Source organism: Centropristis striata, chromosome 19, assembly GCF_030273125.1.
Source record: "Centropristis striata isolate RG_2023a ecotype Rhode Island chromosome 19, C.striata_1.0, whole genome shotgun sequence".
Taxonomy (NCBI): domain Eukaryota; kingdom Metazoa; phylum Chordata; class Actinopteri; order Perciformes; family Serranidae; genus Centropristis; species Centropristis striata.
Genome location: NC_081535.1, coordinates 35,209,689 through 35,231,855, shown reverse-complemented (window position 1 = coordinate 35,231,855; position 22,167 = coordinate 35,209,689). Strand labels below are relative to the sequence as shown.

General features: G+C 36.8%; 1 protein-coding gene across 1 annotated transcript in view; it reads right to left on the bottom strand.

Annotated features, from left to right (window-relative positions):
* Window positions 1-22,167, bottom strand: part of cwc27 (CWC27 spliceosome associated cyclophilin) — a 79,181-nt gene that overhangs the window by 427 nt on the left and 56,587 nt on the right. The window contains exons 12-13 of the mRNA XM_059358047.1: window positions 13,523-13,632; window positions 13,022-13,128 (exon numbers count right to left, since the gene is read on the bottom strand). Of these exons, the coding sequence (XP_059214030.1) occupies window positions 13,022-13,128; window positions 13,523-13,632 (217 nt within the window). The remainder of the gene's footprint in view (window positions 1-13,021; window positions 13,129-13,522; window positions 13,633-22,167) is intronic.

Below are 22,167 nucleotides of genomic sequence, written 5' to 3'. Positions count from 1 at the left end.
AAATCAGATGAGAGAGAGTTCAAAGAAGAGCAGCAGAGCATCCACTAAATCACTGCAGCTCCTGGAGAGCGTTTCCCAAAGGCTAGCAGGGTTTTTTCTCTCGTCTTTGAAGCAGTTTGATTACAATATAATCAGCAAGTGGATGGACATTAATATTATATTGACAATAAGAGGCTTTCTCAGCAGTTTACACAACACAAGTGCTGGCCATCCAGCATGGATGTTTTTATAGAGTTCCTCAAGTTCTTAGTGTCTAAATGCGGGATTTTTACAACAGCATATTAGAGCTAACTATGAAAAAAAAAATTAAATATGGACGCTGGGCAGAGGGGTAGTATTTCGAGAAAAAAGTCGCAGATTTAAGAGATTAAAGCGGCAAATCTACAGGAAAAAAGTAGCACGTTGATGAGAAAAATAAGTTGGAAAAAGAGTGCTTTGTATTTGTCAAGAAAAACAAAACACTAGCCTATTTTTTAGACTTTTTTTCTCATAGATCTGCTACTTTTTCTTGCAGATTTGCCACTTTTAATCCAGTAAATCTGTGATTCACTTTAATCTCATAAATTCATAAACTAATACGCCCTCGTAGATTTTAGAAGGATTGCTGACAATTTATTTGATCAACTCTCAAGTGGTAAAGTGGTAAATATGTGTAACTAATGTTAACAACCTAAAAATAGCTGCAACAATTGATGAGACATAGTTCAGCATGGTAATGGCCTTGCTTATATACTTATTTCATAATTGTTAAAAAGCCTCTTCAGTGGTGGTAAGGGCTTAAAGGAATCATTATGGGCTTTGCAGATGAAGGTTGCATTAAATGAAATTATAGACAAACAGTACACAACTTCATCCAAGTGATTGGCTGAGCTTCATTTAGACTAAGCCCAAAATATTTCCAAAACACTCTCTATTGTTGTGTGTGTGAGCCGATGTACAGCCGTGCTAAGCCGAAGGTCACACAAGGTGTTGTGAACACAGATTTTAAGCCTTGTTGGAATTTAAAGACACAGCAGCAGCCAGACAAAAAAAAAGGTTAAAACATGATTGGGCTTACCCATTCTTCAGATACTTTTTCTAAACTCTTAACACAGACTCACACCTACAAAACACAATTGACCAAATGGATAATTTTCTTCTCAAAAACACATTTTGTTGAATATATACTAACTCTTCATTTCAAAATAGAACACATCTTTCTCGCACACACTAACTTTACCAAAACACTGGAAATCTGACTCAAAATGAAATTATTCTGTCAAAGAATAACATTTGTTTTCACTTCACAAGGTACATGCAGTCAATCAAAGTACACCAGGTTTCAAAATACTGGCTATTGTTGACATTACAAAAAGTGCATAGACTTTTATGTTTCAGTTTTACAGGTATTTGATCCACCGTTTTTACACTACATTTCTTGGTTGGGAACTGTGTGTCCGCATTCCAGTAGAAAGCAAATCAGTTTGTTTTTTCCTTTACTGTTTACAGTTTTTCTCAATTGCTAAAACAATAACTCCTGTTGTGTGAATCGATTGCTCGGTTGTCTAAACTCATTCCCCGAATCAAACATCCTTTTGACAAAACCATAAACTATCTTCATGTAGTAAAACACTATTTGCAGATCTCAGTCATTCCTTTTGCAAAACTCTAAACACAATTCTCCTGCAATAAGAATTCTGAGAAAAGGACAGGAGGATTCGAAAACGTGTTTTAGCGATTGAGAAAAACTGTATTACAGGAGGTACATTAGAAATACTGTTTACAATATGATAGAACAGAAAAAGTTTTACAGTATTGCTTACAGTGAACAAAATATCCATGAAACACACATGAGCATTCTGAACAAAAAAACAACAGCAAAAAGCCCAGATAAAAAGGGGGGACTAAAAAAAAAAAAGCACAAAATGACCATATCTAATCTCTGTGATCTTCAGGGTTAGGCCACATGTTTTCATCAACATCATCTGATATTGTTTTTGAACTGATATCATTGCAGAAGCAGAGGTTTTTATACTGTATCTAAGGTTTGGAATATTGTTTTTGCTATTGTGGGATGTTGTGTGTTAACATTCTTAAATAATACAAAAACAATCCATCATTTTGTTGCCAGGTATAGCTTGTCTGTTAAGGAAATGTGTTTGACTGCATATTGTGTGGAAACGACATGAAATGTGTGAATGGTATGGCTACAAAACACCATGCTGTGCTAATTGTGTGAAGAGTTTAGAAAAAGTATCTGAAGTATGGGTAAGCGCTTCTTAGCGACTGAAAAAAACTGTAATACTGGGATTTAATTACAGCAGAAACGACCTAAAAGAATGACTAGAAATCCAACTTTCTTTGACTGAGGAGCCCTCAGCTGCTGTCTGACTGGCTCCAGAGTGAGAGATTCAGTATTTCTGAGTTGTGAGATCCAGAAAGAAAGCCCTGGTCCCCAGAGAACAGACGCTCATGTGTCTTTCATTTCCCCAGCCAGTTTCTCTTCCGCCCTAAATCCAGATTAAAGAATCAGGACATTCCTCTCAGGAGATATCGGTGTCAGCCACTTCACAGATAAAACACATTTTCTCCCTCTGACATGATCTCTTCAGCTGCTGTGTGAGCGCTATCACTAAATCTAAACAACCAAGCAGGAGTGACTAATCAATTTATAGGATCCTTTTTCAGCCACGCAAACCTGCCATGTAGTCAAACAGCAACTTCCTCTACAGTCACATTTCTAACGGAGAATCACGTCAGAAATAATCCACAAATGATGCTCAGGGAAAAACTTTTCTGTCTTTTCTGGCTCCATGAATGGCAACACCAATATACTGCTTAGATTAAGATGAAATGTATCAACAAATATTGGATAGATTGCCATGAAATCCTGTAAATACATTCGTGCTTTTCTCAGCAGTTTACACAACACAAGAGCTTTCCATCCAATTGCAGGAAATGCACTAAGTGCAGCAATCTCCCAAAGGTCAAGTATTTTAAACCAAAACACAGCATGGATTTATCTACGGTGTTTTCTTTGGTGTTCTTCAAGATCTAATGTGGTATTATAGAGGGATTTAGGACCAATTTTTTATCAATTCTGGAGTGGAAAAGTGGTATATTTTAACACCAAATGTGAAAAACATTTTGTCATGCTCGATACAGCATGGCCCCATGAATGGCAACACCAATCTACTGCTTAGATTAACCCATTGAGGCCTAAAACTGCCTGTAAAACCTCTGGGCGATTTTAAAATCAGCCCCTAAAACCTGAAGTTTTTCTGTAAATTCAACAGAAGTGTCAACTCTTCCTACTAAATAATAGATTTTTCAGCCTCTGTAGCAGATAGAAATGAAATTCAAAAAGTATTTGGGGGCGGCTGTGGCTCAGTTGGTAGAGTGTCGAAGTATCCTTGAGCAAGATACTGAACCCCAAATTGCTCCTGATGCTGTGTTCATAGTGTGAATGAATTCCCAATGGTGGCAGGTGGGACCGTTTAGGGTAGCCTCTGCCACCAGTGTGAATGTGTGTGTGAAAGGGTGAATGAGCGCAGTCTGTAGTGTAAAGAGCTTTGAGTGGTCGCAAAGCGACTAGAAAAGCGCTATATAAGTGCAGGTCCATTTACCATCTGTCAATACACAGTTGTTGTACAATCCAAACTCAAATCTGTTGAAATCAGATTTGAGTGATCGGAGTGTTTGGACTGAGATGCATCTTTAGACATCTGTGCCCATCATGAGGTGTTTTCTGCCTTTCAGATATGCTAAAAATCTGTCTGGATATGCCAATAGATAGATCTGGGCTGGCCTCAGACCCCTAGACCAGCAGGATGATGATCATGAGTTATAAACAGCCAGCATCCGTCCACTAACCCAACATTGAGCTCCACTGGCTACCTGCTGCAGCATCAAATTCAAATCTCTAATGCTGCCTACAGAGTTGTCTCCGGTACTGCTCCTACCTACCTGAACCTGATTCAGACATATGCTACCTCACCACCGCTGAGCTCTTCCAATGAACGGTTCTGGCTCTGCCCCCCGTTGGTCCAAGACAATCAGACTCTTTGCATTTCTTGTTCCTCGCTGGTGGAACCACTACCAGTTCTACCAGAGCAGGGGCGTCCCTCTCTACCTTTAAAACCTCCTGAAGACCTTCAGAGAGCATCTTCTCTCCTAGACCACACCATAATTCTACTCCTTAAAGAATTGTCACTAGCACTTATTGATGCACTAATACAGGGGTGGCCAACCCGTGGCTCCAGGGCCTCATGTGGCTCTTTAGGCCGCCTGCAGTGGCTCCCCGTGGCTGAGACCAAAAAAATTATATACATATTTTCACATTAAAATGTTCATTTATCAATGGTGTAGACCAAAAGCTATTTGTATTCCTGAATTGTAAAATGGTATAGCCTTTTTACAGCATATTAAAAAAGACATTTAAGTCAACTAAAATGTGCTTCATAGCTTATGAAAGTCACCGGCCCGCGCCTTATCTTTTACGTTTTGCCAACTTTGAGTTTAGTTTTGAGTTCCCTGAGATAGACTAGTTTTTAAAATCATATTAATAAATGCTCAATATGACTATTAATAATGTTGGTAGGCTAATTTAGACTTATTAGGCTGTTTCATTTTAATTTTAGGCTCAATATAAGGTCTGCGGCTCCATTCCATGATTTTCTCTTTTTTTTTTGGCCACCAGTGGCTCTTTAGTTAGTAAAGGTTGCCCACCCCTGCACTAATAGCTCTTATTGCACTATACCTTCATTATTTTCTTTTATTCTTCCTGTAAGTTGCTTTGGATAAAAGCGTCTGCTAAATGACTGAATGTAAACATTGATCTCCATCAGAAGCAATGGCTTCACTCATCTCCCATCATGTCACAATCTTTAACTTTCCCTCTAAAGCTGAAGATTAACAGGTCTTCCTCATCTTCTGGACAGAATAAACCCTGTTTACATGACCCTGAGCTGTATATAACTGCTGTGTATACTGTGCAGCAGCATGGTCGGCACTAAATAAAGGGGCTGTGTCTTCTCTGCTGTATATTTTAGGGTATTTTGATGCCTTGTCTGCAGTGTACAGCATGTGGTATGTGTCTCTCCGGCTGAGCGTGTGTGTGTGTGTGTGTGTGTGTGTGTGTGTGTGTGTGTGTGTGTGTGTGTGTGTGTGTGTGTGTGTGTGTGTGTCTCTGCACTCTCTCCAGCGTTCATTTGAAATCGGCAGGAGTTGTGACAGCTCATCTAGAATGTCATGGCTAGACTCTGGCAGACCCTGAGGACTCCTGCTGTGTGAGCGGGCCGCCTCTGATAATTTGTCTAGCAGTCTCGGTGATGACAGCCCGCCGGCCGGCCAGCCGGCCAGCCCGCCGTCACACGGCTCCCAGACGTGAGGAGGAAACCTCCGCCGGCGTTATCAAAACCACTCTGTGCTGCCATGGTGCCACGCTACAGAAGAAGTTCCTCTTTATTTTGCTCGTGACCAGAAAATGACCAAAAAAGACACAAATTGACCACAAAATGATCAAAAAAAGACACAAAATGATAAAAAAAAAGACATAAAATGGCCCCAATTGGGGTCGCGAGATGATTTCTGGGGGTCACCAAATCATTTTGGAAGTCAGCTCTGTCTCCACTGTGTTAAAGTGTTCATGTGTTTTAGTCTTTTTGGTCATTTAATGTCTTTTTTTGGTCATTTTGTGTCTTTTTTTTTGTCATTTTGTTTCTTTTTTGGGTAATTTTGTGTCTTTTTTTGGTCATTTTGTTTCTTTTTTTGGTCATTTTGTTTCTTTTTTGGGTCATTTTGTGTCTTTTTTTTGTCATTTTGTGTCTTTTTTGGGTCATTTTGTGTCTTTTTTTTGTAATTTTGTGTCTTTTTTTGGTCATTTAGTGTCTTCTTGGTCATTTTGTGTCTTTTCTGGTCATTTTGAGTCGTTTTTTGGTCATTTTGTTTCCTTTTTTTGGTCATTTTGTTTCTTTTTTGTGTCTTTTTTGGTCATTTTGTTTCTTTTTTTGGGTCATTTTGTGGGTCACCGTATGCAGCAGATTTCCTCCTGAAAACGCTCGTCTAAACGAGGAATAAAAAGTGAAGACGTGACGCCACTTTTGCGTCTTCTGTTCAGACCGTCATCATGTAAACGTAGAGTAACTCTTTGCATTGAGAGTGAGGACTCTGACTCTTGTGTGTGTTAGAGGAGGAGGAGGAGGAGGAGGAGGAGGAGGAGTGTTTTAGTCTTTTTGGTCATTTTTGTGTCATTTTGTGTCTTTTTTTGGTCATTTTGTTTCTTTTTTGGGTCATTTTGTGTCTTTTTTTGGTCATTTTGAGTCTTTTTTGGTCATTTTGTGTCTTTTTTTGGTCATTTAGTGTCTTTTCTGGTCATTTTTAGTCTTTTTTGGTCATTTTGTGTCTTTTTTTGGTCATTTTGTGTCTTTTTTTTGTCATTTTGTTTCTTTTTTGGGTCATTTTGTGTCTTTTTTGGTCATTTAGTGTCTTCTTGGTCATTTTGTGTCTTTTCTGGTCATTTTGAGTCTTTTTTTGGTCATTTTGTGTCTTTTTTGGGTCATTTTGTGTCTTTTTTTTGTAATTTTGTGTCTTTTTTTGGTCATTTAGTGTCTTCTTGGTCATTTTGTGTCTTTTCTGGTCATTTTGAGTCTTTTTTGGTCATTTAGTGTCTTTTTTTGGTCATTTAGTGTCTTTTCTGGTCATTTTTTAGTCTTTTTTGGTCATTTTGTGTCTTTTTTTGGTCATTTTGTGTCTTTTTTGGGTCATTTTGTGTCTTTTTTGGGTCATTTTGTGTCTTTTTTGGTCATTTTGTGTCTTTTTTTTGTCATTTTGTGTCTTTTTTGGGTCATTTTGTGTCTTTTTTTTTGTCATTTTGTGTCTTTTTTTGGTCATTTAGTGTCTTCTTGGTCATTTTGTGTCTTTTCTGGTCATTTTGAGTCTTTTTTGGTCATTTAGTGTCTTTTTTTGGTCATTTAGTGTCTTTTCTGGTCATTTTGAGTCTTTTTTTGGTCATTTTGTTTCCTTTTTTTGGTCATTTTGTTTCTTTTTTGTGTCATTTTGTTTCTTTTTTTGGGTCATTTTGTGTCTTTTTTTGGTCATTTTGTTTCTTTTTTGGGTCATTTTGTTTCTTTTTTGGGTCGTTTTGTGTCTTTTTTTGGTCATTTTGTGTCTTTTTTTGGTCATTTTGAGTCTTTTTTGGTCATTTTGTGTCTTTTTTTGGTCATTTAGTGTCTTCTTGGTCATTTTGTGTCTTTTCTGGTCATTTTGAGTCTTTTTTTGGTCATTTTGTTTCCTTTTTTTGGTCATTTTGTTTCTTTTTTGGTCATTTTGTTTCTTTTTTTGGGTCATTTTGTGTCTTTTTTTGGTCATTTTGTTTCTTTTTTGGGTCATTTTGTGTCTTTTTTTGGTCATTTTGTGTCTTTTTTTGGTCATTTAGTGTCTTTTCTGGTCATTTTTAGTCTTTTTTGGTCATTTTGTGTCTTTTTTTGGTCATTTTGTGTCTTTTTTGGGTCATTTTGTGTCTTTTTTGGGTCATTTTGTGTCTTTTTTTGGTCATTTTGTGTCTTTTTTTTGTCATTTTGTGTCTTTTTTGGGTCATTTTGTGTCTTTTTTTTGTCATTTTGTGTCTTTTTTTGGTCATTTAGTGTCTTCTTGGTCATTTTGTGTCTTTTCTGGTCATTTTGAGTCTTTTTTGGTCATTTAGTGTCTTTTTTTGGTCATTTAGTGTCTTTTCTGGTCATTTTTAGTCTTTTTGGGTCATTTTGTGTCTTTTTTTGGTCATTTTGTGTCTTTTTTGGGTCATTTTGTTTCTTTTTTGGGTCATTTTGTGTCTTTTTTTGGTCATTTTGTGTCTTTTTTGGGTCATTTTGTGTCTTTTTTGGGTCATTTTGTGTCTTTTTTGGGTCATTTTGTGTCTTTTTTTTGTCATTTTGTGTCTTTTTTTGGTCATTTAGTGTCTTCTTGGTCATTTTGTGTCTTTTCTGGTCATTTTGAGTCTTTTTTTGGTCATTTTGTTTCCTTTTTTTGGTCATTTTGTTTCTTTTTTGTGTCATTTTGTTTCTTTTTTTGGGTCATTTTGTGTCTTTTTTTGGTCATTTTGTTTCTTTTTTGGGTCATTTTGTTTCTTTTTTGGGTCATTTTGTGTCTTTTTTTGGTCATTTTGTGTCTTTTTTTGGTCATTTTGAGTCTTTTTTGGTCATTTTGTGTCTTTTTTTGGTCATTTAGTGTCTTCTTGGTCATTTTGTGTCTTTTCTGGTCATTTTGAGTCTTTTTTTGGTCATTTTGTTTCCTTTTTTTGGTCATTTTGTTTCTTTTTTGGTCATTTTGTTTCTTTTTTTGGGTCATTTTGTGTCTTTTTTTGGTCATTTTGTTTCTTTTTTGGGTCATTTTGTGTCTTTTTTTGGTCATTTTGTGTCTTTTTTTGGTCATTTTGTGTCTTTTTTTGGTCATTTTGAGTTTTTTTTGGTCATTTTGTGTCTTTTTTTGGTCATTTAGTGTCTTCTTGGTCATTTTATGTCTTTTCTGGTCATTTTGAGTTTTTTTTTGGTCATTTTGTTTCCTTTTTTTGGTCATTTTGTTTCTTTTTTTGGGTGATCTGAACTGTGCGCGTAAAAAGTGAAGACGTGACGCCACTTTTGCGTCTTCTGTTCAGACCGTCCTCGTGTAAACGTAGAGTAACTCTTTGCATTGAGAGTGAGGACTCTGACTCTTGTGTGTGTTAGAGGAGGAGGAGGAGGAGGAGGAGGGAGAGTTTGTAGACACAGACACAGATGGAATAGTTTACCTCCTCTGGCCCAGACTTGACTTCCAATGTCTGACCTGTTGTAACCCACATTCTGTTCGCTGTGCTCCTAGAGTGGCACAGACTTCCCACTGGTGTTTTTCTAGGAGTGCTATGCTACTGCTCCTGCTACTCCCTCCCTCCTCCTCCTCCTCCTCCTCCTCCTCATACCTGGCGGGGGCGACACAGTGAGGTGTCTCCAGCCGTGGAGAGGCTCCAAACGCCAGCCAAGGCTTCTCTCAAATTCATTAGGGCCCCCCCACGCACACACAGACAGGCTGCACTTCAAGGGGGCTTCTGGAGACTAATAGCAACTACAGATTTTGTTATTCTAAATCTCTCACACACACAGACACTTTGCTCAAATTCAAACACATGGTATTCATTTCAAAACCCCTACTCTCTCTCTGTGCAAGTTAGACTTTGAGATCTTTGGTGAAAAACAGAATATGAGAGGAAAACACAGCGTCAGGGCTGATTTCCTGATGGCCAATCTGGTGGCTGCGGGTTGAAATCCCTACTTGACACACACACATGCACACAACTTGAACTTTCACACACATTTATCACAAGCAAGCTTTTTTTTGGATCTGGTCATCGTTTTCCTGGTGCACGAGGAGGATTTTCTGCAGCATTTGACAGTGGTGGAATGTAACTAAGTACATTTACTCAAGTACTGTACTTAAGTACAATTTTGAGGTACTTGTACTTTACTTGAGTATTTCCATTTTATGTAACTTTTTACTTCTACTCCACTACATTTTTAGGCAAATATTGTACTTTTTACTCCAGGATTTAGCTGCCAGCTAAATGTTATGTTGTGTCTTTTTTTGTCATTTTGTGTCTTTTTTGTCATTAGTGTCATTTATGTGTCTTTTTTGGTCATTTGTGTCTTTTTGTGTCTTTTTTGTGTCTTTTTTTGGTAATTTTGTGTCTTTTGTGTCATTGGTGTCATTTATGTGTCTTTTTTGTGTCTGTTTTGTGTCTTTTTTGGTCATTTGTGTCTTTTTTGGTCATTTGTGTCTTTTTGTGTCTTTTTTGTGTCTTTTTTGGTCATCTGTGTCTTTTTGTGTCTTTTTTGTGTCTTTTTTTGGTAATTTTGTGTGTGTTGTTGTGTCTTTTTTAGTTATGTTGTGTCTTTTTTTTGTCATTTTGTGTCTTTTTTGTCATTGGTGTCATTTATGTGTCTTTTTTGTGTCTGTTTTAGTTATTTTGTGTCTTTTTTTGGTCATTTTGTGTCTTTTTTTAATCATTTTTATGTCTTCTGTGGGTTTTTTTTGGTTATTCTGTCTTCTCATTTTGTGTCTTTTTTGGTCATTTTGTGTCTTTTTCAAGACATTCAAAGATTTTGAATGCTTAAATATAATATTTGCCATTTTTTCATGTGCTAATGTGCCCCTCTGATTAAACACTGGCCCCTCCTTGGCCCCCACAGTAAAACTGGTCTAGAACCGCCACTGACTCTACTTAAGTACAATTTTGAGGTACTTGTACTTTACTTGAGTATTTCCATTTTATGTAACTTTTTACTTCTACTCCACTACATTTTTAGGCAAATATTGTACTTTCTACTCTAGGATTTAGCTGCCAGCTTTAGTTACTTTTCAGGTGGAGATTTAACATAATATATATGATCAATGTAAAGTGATTAGACGTTTTTTTAAATTAAATCTATTAACAGCATATTAAGTAATTAAATGAGCCCAATCTTTACAAAATTAAAACACTGCAACACCAATACAAATAATGTAATAATATATTTAGAATATATAAAACAATCATAGTGGGTCCATTCTGCATAACCCGAGTACTTTTACTTTTCATACTTTAACCCTATAAACCATGAAATAATTGCCAGAAAATTCTAAATTTTCAAAACTGGAGTGTTTGTTGAACCGGCTAACATTTTTTAAAATTCAATATCAATTTTCATATATGAATTTAATTTGGATCATATTTGATACATCAGGTCTTTTTGTGCAATTTGTTGCTCGCAATTTGCTTTTCTTGAACTCACATAATCACACAAAACCTAATATTTTTAACCAAATAAAACTTTGACTTTCCTTTTAACATTTTCCTCAAACATACAAAATATTTTTTTCCATATAAAACAACATCATACATCTGCTGATATGAAGTTTTCACGCAGCAATGACAGATCCACCAGTGGAACTAACAAATCATTTTTGTTACATCTGGTATTTTTGTGAAATTTGTTGCTCAGTTTTTTTAATCATCAATTCATGTATTCATCAGGTTTTCCAGGAAAAAAATATCACACTGATGATGTAGAGGTCTCAAAAACTTATGTATCAAATATGATACACTTGGCTTTATAGGGTTAAGTAGATTTTGATGCTGATACTTTTCTACTTTTTTTGTCATTTTGTGTCTTTTTTGTCATTGTTGTCATTTATGTGTCTTTTTTTGTCATTTTGTGTCTTTTTTGTCATTGGTGTTATTTATGTGTCTTTTTTGTGTCTGTTTTAGTTATTTTGTGTCTTCTTTTTGGTCATTTGTGTCTTTTTGTGTCTTTTTTGTGTCTTAAAAAAATATCACACTGATGATGTAGAGGTCTCAAAAACGTATGTATCAAATATGATACACTTGGCTTTATAGGGTTAAGTAGATTTTGATGCTGATACTTTTCTACTTTTACTTCAGTAAGATTTGGATGCAGAACTTTTACTTGTAGTGGAGTAATTTACCAGGGTGGTATTAGTACTTTTACTTTTTCCACCACTGGCATTTGACCATTTTAGTGTCATTTGTGCTGATCTTACTCTTCTAATAAATGGTTTCTTTTACAATCTGCTACAATCCGGTGTTCACCATGAGGGTATCAGCAGGAATAACACAAGCAGCAGCAGCTAATGAAAAAGTTCTCTGCGTGCCAACTTGTCATGCTCGAGCTTCACAGTCCACAAAACAGAGCGTTTGCCAAACTGCTTCTTGAACTCTCCGGGAGCACTCAGGACTCCGGCTGCTCAGCGCTGCTGCTAATATCTGCTGCGCTGAATAGTGTCGGTGATTTAAAGCCCGGCAAGAATACTTACACGGCAGCTATTTCATCCTGTCGTACGCAGTAATCCTTTTCCAGACGCACGAGCATTCACACAATTTATCACGACAAACTGACAAAACTGTCCTCCTGACTCAGGGTGGTAGGAAATTATATTAACTGCAGATAAAGTAACAAATAATAAAGTAAGAAAATGGGACTATGTGAAGTAATTTATATGGATTAATCACTTTGTATTGCCAGTGTTTGGACTCAAATGCAACTTGGACTTTAGCTGACTTCCTCGGTTTTAAGTAACAGACTTGAGATGTTTTTGCCTTGAAAATCCAAAAGATGTGACATTTATGCACCCTAGTTAATGTTAGCTTAGAAATAAAGTCTGATAACATCAACAGGTGACTACCATCCACCCAAAGACACAATCCAACTCAGAGTAAGCTCATGTAAACAAATAATAATTAGTAAAATTACCCTGAGCTGGCTTTTCCCCATTAACCCTTTATCAGGCAAAGAACTATATTTGGTAACTTCAGGTAATATTTCGAGAAAAAAGTTGCAAATTGACTAGATTCAAGTGGCAAATCTACAAGAGAAAAAAAGTTGCAGATTTAAGAGATTTAAAGTGGGAAATCTGTGCGAAAAAAGTTGCAGATTTACGAGAAAAAAGTGGGAAAAAAGCAACTTTTTTCTCCCAGATTCACCACTTTAACCCTTAATAGGACACTCATTGAAATACTTGCAAATTCCAAATTTTAACCCTAGAGAATATTGGAGGATATTACATACTGCCAGAATGTGTAAAAAAAACATAAGAAAATAATATTTTGAGAAAAGTTTACCAGATTAAAGTGGCAAATCTACGAGAAAAAAAAGTGCAGATTTATGAGATTTAAAGTGGTGAATCTGGGAGAAAAAAGTTGCCTTTTCCCACTTTTTTCTCGTAAATCTGCGACTTTTTTCGCGTAGATTTGCCACTTTAATCTAGTAAATTTGCAACTTTTTTCTTGAAATATTACCTGAAGTTACCAAATCAAGATAAAGGGTTAACCAGATAAGCTAACCTTACTGCTAAGCATTGGAGAGATACTTTGACACCATAGTTTTAGCCGTTTTGCACTTACAGCGCCTTTACCAAACACCTGTGTCTGTTAAAGGTGCTTCAGTGACAGATGTTCACAAAACCAGTAAAATAAAACAAATCTAGGTATAAATGTTAATAATATTTGAGGCTCACTGACCATCCTTTGTCGTCGTCCTCTGCCAGCTGCTCCACGTCCTCCTCTGGAGCCTCGTCAGTGATGGCTGAAGACAGCTTGGACTTGAAGCGATTCAGGAGGTCCAGTGTCTACAAAAAATTAATATATATATATATATATATATATACACTGGTCAAAAGTTTTAGAACACCCCAACTTTTCCAGAATTTTATTGAAAATGATGCAGTTTAATGTCTCAGTGTACTCTGAAATTAATGCACATAACAAATAAACAATTGAAGTTAAAAAAGAAATCATAGAATCAGTTTAGAAAGGAAAATGTATTCTAAACTTTTGACTTATCAAAGTAGCACCTTAACACACTCAATGGAAATCAAATATTCTTCAGAAAGTTCTTCCCAACTCTGTCGCAGAAGTTCCCATAAATGTGGAGCAACTTGTAGGTTGTAAGTGATCAAGAAAAGTTGGGACACCTGTAGGAATTGGTAGCAACTTTCAATCATCATATAATCATTTTTTTACCTGTTGTTCTCTAGTTTTTCCTTTCTTCAGTTTCTGTTTCCGCTGCTCTTCGTACTTCTTGCGTCCCTCCAGATACTCGGCTAATGCCTCACTGCTCGGTTTCTGTTCCTCTGGAGAGACAAGACAAACATCACCTCTTAGTTAACTCTAATTCCTGCATAGCACGCCTTCAATGAAAGTGAAAAATGATTTGTGTGTTCACCCCTGTGATTAAATAAAAGCTCCAAATTTTGGAGTTCTTTGTGGCTGTTCAGCAGCTTCACTCTTCCACTGTGTCGTGAAAATTGGGCTTGTAGTTTTTCCATAATCAACCTGACAGACAAACAATCCAACAAACAAACGGATCCCAAAACATAACCTCCCTGGTGGAGGTAGAAATGAAAGAAATCTTAGTTTACATGTTAAAATTAAGACTTTAAGGCAGCAAAAAAGGCATTAACTAGGAAGTGGTTATTCCAGGGGAGCCCGACTTTAAATAAATAGATGGACATTACAATGGACATAACCCAATATGGAAAAGATAACGCGTCTGTCAACCACAAATTAGAACAATTTACCTCAAACTGGATGAAATGGATCCACGACAATTTTTCTCTGTACTGTTTCAGTGTTGTATATTATTACTGTCATTGTTGTTTTTATTGTTCTAATTTGTAATTGTTTCATTGTTGTTTATTATTACTGCCATTGCTGTTTTATTATTATTGTTTTGTTTTTAATTGTTTATTGTAAGGTGACCTTGAGAGTCCTGAAAGGCGCCTATAAATAAAATGCATTATTATTATTATTATTACTATGTAACGCCCACAAGGCCTGATTTTGTTTTCTCAGATTACTAGTTGAGCTGTAACAAAAGTCTGCTCCCTAACTGTTTGTTTTTGTTCCTTTTGTTTGTGTTATTTTCTAGTTCTGTAAGAGAATGATGAACACACACAGTGGCTACAGTATATGTTGTTTATATATTTGACAAGAAAAGCTGACAAAAAAAAAAGACTTAAGAACAAAAAACAACCAACTTAATTCCATTTTTTTGGGACCAAAAGTATTGAATTTGTGGATAACGTTGTTTGTTAGCTTTCCAATATTAAAAAAAACAAAACATACTGATATAATTATTTTTTGAAGAAGATTTATGAGGGTTGGTCGTCCAATACGGGTCATCTTTGAAGGCCCCCTGTCTCTGAATACAGAATGTTGTAACACTCTCATGAAGCTTAACTTGTTGGAAAAATATTGTTGGGGTGGACTGGTCGGGGGTCAGAAAGTGATTTTGACAGAGTGCCCCTGACTGACACCGTGAGTTGACAACGTTTGGGTAAAAGAAATACCGCCGCTTTGCATGCTCTGCAGCGTTTGACAGATGAGGAGCTAAAAAATATGCAGAACACGATCAGAGAGAAAAGATAAAAGGAAGTGAAGCTCATCAAGCTGTGACAGTTGCTGCCGTACATGATGTGAGGACCCGATAATACGAGAGGTGAAGAGATGAGGCAACACAGGGCAACTCTCTCATCTCTGCATGGAGCCACGCTGCTGCTGCCAACCAACCAAAGATGTAGTGAAGCAAAGCCCCAACCTACTAACCTCTCACTTCATCTTTCTCAGAGCTGACCTAAATTCCGACGGCTACCTTATACCAAACCTTATGTAACTGATCGCTCCCGGGCATGGAGGACCCCCAAGGACCCCCAAGGACCCCTTTAATCCTCAGCAGAGACACATGAGCGTCTGAGCTCTCATCCACTTCCCAAAAACACCCCCAAAACAAAAAAGTAATTAACACTTTATCAGGCTAAGAACTATATTTGGTAACTTCAGGTAATATTTCGAGAAAAAAGTTGCAAATTTGCTAGATTAAAGTGGCAAATCTATAAGAAAAAAAGTCGCAGATTTAAGAGATTTAAAGTGGCAAATCTACAAGAAAAAAAGTTGCATATTTAAGAGATTTAAAGTGGCAAATCTACAAGAAAAAAAGTTGCATATTTAAAAGATTTAAAGATTTAAAAGAATTACCCATATTACACATGAGCGTCTGTGCTCTCATCCACTTCCAAAAACACCCCCAAAACAAAAAAAGTAATTAACACTTTATCAGGCAAATAACTATATTGGGTAACTTCAGGTAATATTTCGAGAAAAAAGTTGCAAATTTGCTAGATTAAAGTGGCAAACCTACAAGAAAAAAAGTTGCATATTTAAGAGATTTAAAGTGGCAAATCTACAGGAAAAAAAGTTGCATATTTAAAAGATTTAAAGTGGCAAGTCTACAAGAAAAAAAGTCGCAGATTTAAGAGATTTGAAGTGGGAAATCTGTGCGAAAAAAAGTTGCAGATTTACGAGAAAAAAGTGGGAAAAAGCAACTTTTTTCTCCCAGATTCACCACTTTAAATCTCTAAAGAAAAATGAAAAAATAGCTTTGTTAGAGCGATCTAAAAAAACTGTTACATCTCCCTTTTATCAGAAATCTTCCTGCGTTTTTAATATGGGAGCCAATGAGGCTGTTGGTGGTGTTGGTGGATCATCTGTGCGTCCTACGCCCAAACTATAACTCTGACAGCTTTACCAGAGGATTGTGAGGGAGAAGACTAATTTTCCTACGTTTCTATGTATAAATTATTTCTGTAGAGTGGAATTTGCGGCCTGGAGCGCAGTTTTCAAATTTATTTTTTGACAGTTTTACCTCTCCCTCTACACTCTGGCGATGACATCACACACTGTGACACGAACATTCCGTGCAATACACACCCATTATAATCTCAGAATTTCTCCAAAAATGATCATGGTCATTGAACAGGGATTGATAAAAAACTATATGACCTATCGAAACGTGGATTAATACACCGATACACAAGACTTGTGTCTACTGTTTAAAGTTTAAATGTAGTCTCTAGGTGAAATTATGCCGGAGAAGTAGACGTTTAAAAATTTCCAATGATTGTTCTTTTTCGCTCATTTTTTTTCGGCCGTCCCATTCTATTCAATGCAAAATTTTGGGCATTTTTTTGTGACTTACGTTGTGAAAAATTCATATTCTGTAGAGAAAAGTAATAGCACACCGATCCCGATCAAACCGCACGTTTTGATATATAATTTGTCCTGCAACTCTTCAAGTTGTAGGACTAGTAGTGGGACGAAATTGCGTCCGGAAGAAAAAATCCACAGTATAACAGTAGTGCAGCACTGGTCCGTGTTCTGACATTGTGTTTGTATGTATTTTGAAGTATATGCATGTTTATTTGCACCTCTGCTTTTGTATGACATGGCGCTATACAGATAAATTTGAATTTAATCCATAAACTGCATTAATGATTTATCAAGAGAACAATCAGCATATTCATTGATTATAAAACATGCTTTAGGTACAGCTAAAACTGATCACTGCTTGGATTCACAGCAGCCGTCTGCTGTAGAGACAGTAAAGTCATATCGCCGACGGGAACGCTGGGAATCATTTTCCAGCGTGTTGTCGTCCTCTGCGGTACGTGTGAAGTCGTCTCTCATCATGAATGAACGGAGAGACAATCAGCATGCTGACATTGGTGTCTCATGCAGTTAATGTGCTTCTGTAAATCTCCCAGCTTAGACACACACAGGCTGTGAAGTCACAGAGTGGCAGACAGTGAGCACAGTCTGCTGGCTGCCAGGCCGCCGTGCTCTTTCCACAACAAAATGTGATGTCACACACACACCGCCAGCGGCCCGGGGAAGCGTCACCTCGCTGGCCAAGCTAGGCCACTTATGGGCTGGACGCTGTGACACATTCAGCTGCACCAAATAAATGATGTAACAGAGAAAACACTGAAGTCCAGCGCTCGTCATTTAGAGCATAAGAGCTGCAATGTTGTGCATTTGTGTGAGTGTGTGTTTATTTATTTATGTAGCTCTTTATCACGTGCAGTTAAGTCAATAAAGTGCCTTCGACGTCTGCCAATAAACACTAAATTACAGAAGAAATGCAACAACATAAAACATAGGGGAGAAAAATAAAACTCAAGACACAGAAAAGTCTGTTAGAGACCTGAACTAACCTGAGGTCACCCACACTGCAAAAAAGACAACTTGTATTTTTTGGCCTAAAACAGTGATTTAAGTTGGTTTAACTTGGAAATATAAATTATTGATATTAAGGGCAATAATGTAAGTTAGTTATTTTGTCCATTTTTGAATTCTTTTCATGTCTTTGTAAATCATTTTGTGTCTTTTTTTGGTCATTTTGTGTCTTTTTTTAGTCATTTTGTGTCTTATGGTGTCTTTTTTTGTCATTTTGTGTCTTTTTTTAGTCCTTTAGTCCAACATAAAATGTGATTTTGAATCTTTTTTTACTTTCAAAACACTATCATGCTCAATAAAGAATTTTAAATGTTGCAAATGTGCATTAATTTCAGTGTACACTGAGACATTAAACTGCATCATTTTCAATTAAATTCTGGAAAAGTTGGTGTGTTCTAAAACTTTTGACCAGTAGTGTTGTAATTTCACTCATGTAATAAGTTCTGTGGCAGAAGTCACATTTCTTCTTGAGGAAATAAGTGTAAACTAAGTTCACCTCTGGAGGAATGCTGCAACAAAGGGGCTTCAGTCCCACTGGGTGTTTCTGGTTATCATTTAAAGGAAACCATGCAATTATTCTTGTTTCTCTGGGCTCTCAGGCTGCAGATACAGAGCAATCACTGGAATTTCCAAACGCAAAAGCGCTGGAAATCTAAGAGCAACACTTTCCCCACTTCCCCCGGTGTCAACATGGAAGTCTGCTCCGCTGCTGGAGGGGCAAAGCTTTTTTTTCTGCTCTTGATTTATGAGACCAACAAGTGATCTTCCTCCATCTTTCCCAGCCTGTGACATGCTGGATGCTGACTGATGACGCCCCGAGGTCCTCCACCAGGAACACACATCACCTTCTCCAGCTGTTGTCGCTAACTACTATCTTCGACTTTGATGGCCTTTCTAACTACATTCCTGCACTCTGCTGTCACCTGGGCCGAGCTACAAATCAAGCCACTGATGTTGTGGCAACCAGGAGACGGTTGCGTGGATCTTCTGTGGGATAAAAGGTTTTTTGTTAAACAATCGACAGTCTTTAAAGCTGACTGGAGGCAACATTACTGCTCACCATCAATCAAAAAGGCATCAAAAATGATTTTGTCAGTTCGTGCTCGGAGGTCAACGCACACTATCCGTCTTCGATTATGCAAAAGAAAGTCAGTTTATGTAAGAGAAGCGTCAAAGTAACTTAAAAAAAACCTGACAAAATAAATACAAGTGTTAATTTTAACACTTTTTCTGAGTTTATATACACTACTGGTCAAAAGTTTTAGAACACACCAACTTCTCCAGAATTTAATTGAAAATTATGCAGTTTAATGTCTCAGTGTACTCTGAAATTAATGCACATTTGCAATATTTAAAATTCTTTATTGAGCATGATAGTGTTTTGAAAGTTAAAAAAAAGATTCAAAATCACATTTTATGTTGGACTAAAGGACTAAAAAAGACACCAAAAGACACAAAATGACTAAAAAAAGACACAAAATGACTAAAAAAAGACACAAAATGACCAAAAAAAGACACAAAATGACTAAAAAAGACACCAAAAGACACAAAATGACCAAAAAAAGAGACAAAGTGACAAAAAAAGACACCAAAAGACACAAAATGACTAAAAAAAGACACAAAATGACCAAAAAAAGACACAAAATGACAAAAAAAGACACAAAATGACCAAAAAAAGACACAAAATGACAAAAAAAGACACCAAAAGACACAAAATGACTAAAAAAAGACACAAAATTACCAAAAAAAGACACAAAATTACCAAAAAAAGACACAATTGACAAACGTGACAAAAAGAGTAACGTTGTTACGTTGGATATCACGTGACAAAAAAAGACACCAAAAGACACAAAATGACTAAAAAAAGACACAAAATGACCAAAAAAAGACACAAAATGACCAAAAAAAGACACCAAAAGACACAAAATGACTAAAAAAAGACATGAAAATAATTAAAAAATGGACAAATAGCCCAAGACTCCATAGAGTTAAGTTGTTAACCCATTTCTTGTTCCCTGAAAAAGGCCTACTTGTATAATTCTGAAATGTACATTATTTTTCAGTTTTGGTTAAGCTTACCTTTTTTTATTTACCTCTGGCAGTTCACCACTTACCTTTGGACCCTTTCAAGCTGTTCATTTGACTTGAACTGCTTGAATTTCAATAAAAAACTGGAAAAATTGGGGTGTTCTAAAACTTTTGACCGGTAGTGTAGTTCTCACAGATTCTGAGTTAAAATTACACTTTGAAAATTGTTAATATTTTAACTCTTTAATAGTGTTAAATATTTGACACCCTTGGTGTTGTTTTATGACACCACATAAGTGCACTTTTAACTCAAAATCGTGTTAATCCCTTTCACTGTGAGTGTTCATTTTTTAACATATATTACGTTACTTTGACACATTAAAGTGTATCATGTTATTTCCGTTTACTAATGTGATAATAAACATTCATTGTTTTGTTTTACGATACATTAAAAGTCCATTCTGTCTTTAGCCGAACGTACAAGAGAATCTGAAGTGAATCTAACTCAGGTGTCAGGTGTTTTTGATCACTAAAAGTGTTAAAAACAACTCTAAAATCAACACTCACCAACTCAAAATTGTTAACACTGAAAAAACAACACTACAGATTTTGCTGTGTAACATTTGTGGGTAATTATATTAGTATATTATTATTATAAAGCGAACATAAAACACAGAGTGTGAGTGTCAGAGTAAATAATGTTCATTAAAGGCTTGTGGTGCTCCAGTCTAGTCTCTCGTCAAGTTACAAGTCAAAACCCTCAAGTCTCAAATCAAGTCCCAAGCCAAGTCGCCAGTAAAGACCATTGTGTCCAAAGTAAAGAACAAAAAGTAAGTAAGAGAGAGTCAAGAAAACGAGTCTCTGGTCAAGAAAACAAGTCCCAAATCAAGACCAACAAGTCCTGGGTCAAGGGAGGCAAAAATTCCAAGTTAAGACCAACAAGTCTCCTGCAAGAGCAACAAGTCCTAAATCTTAAGTCAAATAAAATAAGTCCCAAGTTTACATGGAAGTCCCAAGTCAAGACCAACAAGTTCATTGTCATATCTCAAGTACAAAGTCAAGTCCCAAGCCAAAACCAAGTCCAAAGTCCAGACCAACAGGTCCCAAGTCAAAACTCCCAAATCAAGTCCCAAGCCAAGTCACCAGTCAAGACCAAGTCCAAAAGGGGAAAAAAGTAAGTTTAGAGAGAGTCAAAAACAACAAGTCTCTGGTCAAGAAAACAAGTCCCAAACCAAGACCAACAAGTCCTGGGTCAAGCGAGGCAAGTCCCAAGTCAAGACCAACAAGTCCATGGTGAAAATTACATGGCAAGGCCAATAAGTACAAAGTCAAGACCAACATGTCCCAAATAAAGTTCCCAGTCAAAACCAACAAGTCCTACAAAAAAAAACAAAAAGTAAGTTTAGAGAGAGTCAAGAACAACAAGTCTCTGGTCAAGAAAACAAGTCCCAAATCAGGACCAGCAGATCCTATTTCAAGAGAGGCAAAAATTCCAAGTTCAGACCAACAAGTCTCCTGCAAGAGCAACAAGTCCTAAATCTTAAGTCAAATAAAATAAGTCCCAAGTTTACATGGAAGTCCCAAGTCAAGACCAACAAGTTCATTGTCAAATCTCAAGTACAAAGTCAAGTCCCAAGCCAAAACCAAGTCCAAAGTCCAGACCAACAGGTCCCAAGTCAAAACTCCCAAATCAAGTCCCAAGCCAAGTCACCAGTCAAGACCAAGTCCAAAAGGGGGAAAAAAGTAAGTTTAGAGAGAGTCAAGAACAACAAGTCTCTGGTCAAGAAAACAAGTACCAAATCAAGACCAACAAGTCCTGGGTCAAGAGAGGCAAGTGCCAAGTCATGACCATCAAGTCTCTGATCAAGATCAGCACATCTCTGGTCAAGACCAACAAGTCCCAAGTCAAGACCAACAAGTCCATGGTCAAATTACATGGCAAGGCCAATAAGTACAAAGTCAAGACCAACATGTACCAAATAAAGTTCCCAGTCAAAACCAACAAGTCCTAAATAAAAAACAAAAAGTAAGTTTAGAGAGAGTCAAGAACAACAAGTCTCTGGTCAAGAAAACAAGTCCCAAATCAGGACCAGCAGATCCTAGGTAAAGAGAGGCAAATTCCAAGTTCAGACCAACAAGTCTCCTGCAAGAGCAACAAGTCCTAAATCTTAAGTCAAAAAAATAAGTTCCAAGTTTACATGGAGGGGAAAAAGATTAAGTTTAGAGAGAGTCAAAAACAACAAGTCTCTGGTCAAGAAAAACAAGTACCAAATCAAGACCAACAAGTTCTGGGTCAAGAGAGGCAAGTGCCAAGTCATGACCATCACGTCTCTGATCAAGATCAGCACATCTCTGGTAAAGATCAACAAGTCCATGGTCAAATCACATGGCAAGGGCAATAAGTACAAAGTCAAGACCAACATGTCCCAAATAAAGTTCCCAGTCAAAACCAACAAGTCCTAAATAAAAAACAAAAAGTAAGTTTAGAGTGAGTCAAGAAGAGCAAGTTTCTGGTCAAGAAAAACAAGTCCCAAATCAAGACCAGCAGATCCTAGGTCAAGAGAGGC